General features: G+C 49.1%; 1 protein-coding gene across 1 annotated transcript in view; it reads left to right on the top strand.

Annotated features, from left to right (window-relative positions):
• Positions 1-721: 721 nt before the first annotated feature.
• Positions 722-3,175, top strand: part of LOC308167246 (PDZ domain-containing protein 7-like) — a gene marked incomplete at both ends in the record, with an annotated part of 16,026 nt that continues 13,572 nt past the window's right edge. The window contains 3 exons of the mRNA XM_080541632.1: positions 722-887; positions 2,056-2,193; positions 2,991-3,165. Coding sequence (XP_080397758.1) covers positions 722-887; positions 2,056-2,193; positions 2,991-3,165 — 479 coding nt within the window. The remainder of the gene's footprint in view (positions 888-2,055; positions 2,194-2,990; positions 3,166-3,175) is intronic.

Here is a 3,175-nt window from a genome sequence, read left to right as displayed (position 1 = left end):
AAAAAACATTGTTTATTGCGCGAGCTTTCAGTCATAGACCTTCTTCAGGCATAAAGCAGACAAGTGAATGCAGTGGTATAAAGGGTTCAAACAACATCACTTGATTAGCCAATGCCCATACCTGTGTCAAAATATTTCACCTAGTGGCTAGGAATTGTAGTCCTAGGTTTAGTGGACTACAATAAACACATACACAAGTGTTCATGAGAGAGGAAACACCAAAACACATCAAATATATACACATAGCAGAACAAAAAACAATAGAGAAATACTACAACATGCACACATCAGGCAGTAGGCATCATATAGCAAAGAACATATTGAAATAAAGTCATCTATTCATAGCACAACACACCAAATCCTCATTCAAACCTAGGGGTTGTAGACCTTCTAGGATGTGGATCCCTAAAACAAAAGTTGGGCTTCCGTTTTGAAATGACAGTTGGGCTTCCGTTTTTTACATTTCGGGCATTTAGCAGACGCCTAATTCCAAAGCGACTTACAATCGATACATTTGAGGAAGCAAGTGACTCATCATCAATTCACCAGTCGTAGCAGGAAGAGTAATCTAGCTCAGGCCAGGGGGAGAATGATAGAAGGAGAATGACAGTTGGGCTTCCGTTTGAAACGTCCTCCCCCCCCTGCTCTGTCCTTCCAGGCGCCTCCACGCAGCACTGAGCCCCTGGGAGAGTGTGTGTGAAAGGGGACCCCTCCTCTGGCCATGGCTCACTCGTCAGACCCCTCCCGTAGGGAGACGACCCCCGGGACCCAGGGGTCACACGCGGCTACGCGCCACCTCCTCAGGAAGAAGGAGCAGCGCAGGCGGGGGGGAATACGATCCTGCTCTCCCATGGGCCGCGTCATCCTCATCAACTCCCCTGTGGACGGTACCACACACACACACACACACACACACACACGCACACACACACACACACACACACACATATATACACACACACACACACACACACATACACACACACATACACACACACATACGCACGTGCGCGCACACACACACACACACACACATATACACACACACACACATACTGTACACACATACACATACACACACATACATGCATGCGCACACACACACACACACCCACACACACACACACACACACATATATATACACACACACACACACACACACACATATATACACACACACACACACACACATATACACACACACACACACATATATACACACACATACACGCATGCGCACACACACACACACACACCCACACACACACACACACACGCGCGCGCGCTGTGGACGGTGAGGAGGCCGCCGGCTGGTACCACACAGGACAGCTACACACACACACACACACACACACACACACACACACACATACTGTACACACATACACACACACACACACATACACGCACACATACGCGCATGCGCACACACACACACACACACACACACACACACATACACACACACAAAAAGCGTCAGCTAAATGGCACACATACACTCACAAACACTTTATTAGGAACACCTCAGGTGGTATAAAGGTGTGGGGAATGTTTTCTTGGCACACTTTGGCTCCGTTAATATCAACCAATCATCTCTTGAATGCCACAGCCTATTAGAGTATTGTTGCTGACCATGTGCTTCCCTTCATGGCCACAATGTACCATCTGCTAATGGCTGCTTCCAGCATGATAATGCACCATGTCACAAAGCAAAAGTCATCTCAAACTGACGACTGATGACAATGACAATGAGTCAGTGTTCTTCAGTGGCCTTCCCAGTCACCGGATCGGAATCCAACAGAACACCTTTGAGATGTGGCAGAACGGGAGATTCACAGCTTGAAACCGCATCTGAAAAATCGGCAGGGAATTGCATGATTTAGTCATGTACACATGGACCACAATCTCAAAGGAATGTTTCCAACATCTTGTGGAATCAATGCCACAAAGAATCGGGGCTATTTAGAGAACGCAGTACAGCATTAGTACAGTGTTCCTAATAAAGTGTCTGGTGAGTGTGAATGTTGATATTTGTGTACCCGTGTGTGTTGCAGGTGGAGAGGAGAGCGAGGACATGCACACGATCACAGTGGACAAGAGTGTGGACGGGCGGCTGGGCTTCAGCGTGCGAGGAGGCTCGGAGCACGGACTCAGCGTGTTCGTTAGCAAGGTGGAGGACCACAGCTCTGCAGGTACCAATACTACCCCTACCTACTACCTACCTGTATACCACATAGTACCCCATATACACCTGTATACCACATAATACCCCATATACACCTGTATACCTGTCTACCCCATATACACCTGAATACCACATAGTACCCTATATGTGTACCCATATACACAGCATACAATGAGATTCTAGACAAGTGTGTGCTTCCAACTTTGTGGCAACAGTTTGGGGAAGGCCCTTTCCAGTTTCAGCATGACAATGCCCCCATACACAAAGTGAGGTCCATAATGACATGGTTTGCTGAGTTTGGTCTGGGAGAACTTGACTGGCCTGCACACAGAGCTCTGACCTCAACCCCATCCAACATCTGTGGGATGAATTGGAACGCCCAACATCAGTGCCCGACCTCATTAAATGCTCTTGTGGCTGAATGGGAGCAAATCCCCCGCAACCATGTTCTAAAATCCAGTAGAAAGTCTTCCCAGAAGAGAGGTCAGCTGTCATAGCAGCAAAGGTGGGACCAACTCCATATTAATGCCCATAGTGTGTGTATCTATAAATACGTGTGTCTGTGTGTTTGTGCGTGTGTGCATGTGTGCATGTGTGCGTGTGTGTGTGTGTGTGTGTGTGTGTGTGTGTGTGTGCGTGTGTGCGTGCATGCGCATGCGCGTGTGTGTGTGTGTCTGTGTGCATGTGTGTGTGTGTGAGTGTGTGCGCGTGTGCGTGTGCGTGTGCCTGTGCCTGTGCGTGTGCGTGTGCGTGTGTGTGTGTGTGCGTGTGCATGTGCGTGTGTGTGTGTGTGTATGTCTACAGAACAGGCAGGCCTGTGTGTGGGGGATAAGCTGGTGGAGGTGAACGGCGTTAGTCTGGAGAGCATCACTATGAGCAGCGCTGTGAAGGTCCTGACAGGCAACAACCGCCTCAGGATGGTGGTCCGGCGCGTGGGAAAGGTCCCCGGCATCCGCTACTCCAAGGAGAAGACCACCTGGTAAGCCCGC

This window comes from Nansenia antarctica (genome assembly GCF_963989245.1).
Source record: "Nansenia antarctica genome assembly, chromosome: 11".
Classification (NCBI taxonomy): domain Eukaryota; kingdom Metazoa; phylum Chordata; class Actinopteri; order Argentiniformes; family Microstomatidae; genus Nansenia; species Nansenia antarctica.
This window is presented reverse-complemented; position numbering and strand designations above follow the sequence as displayed.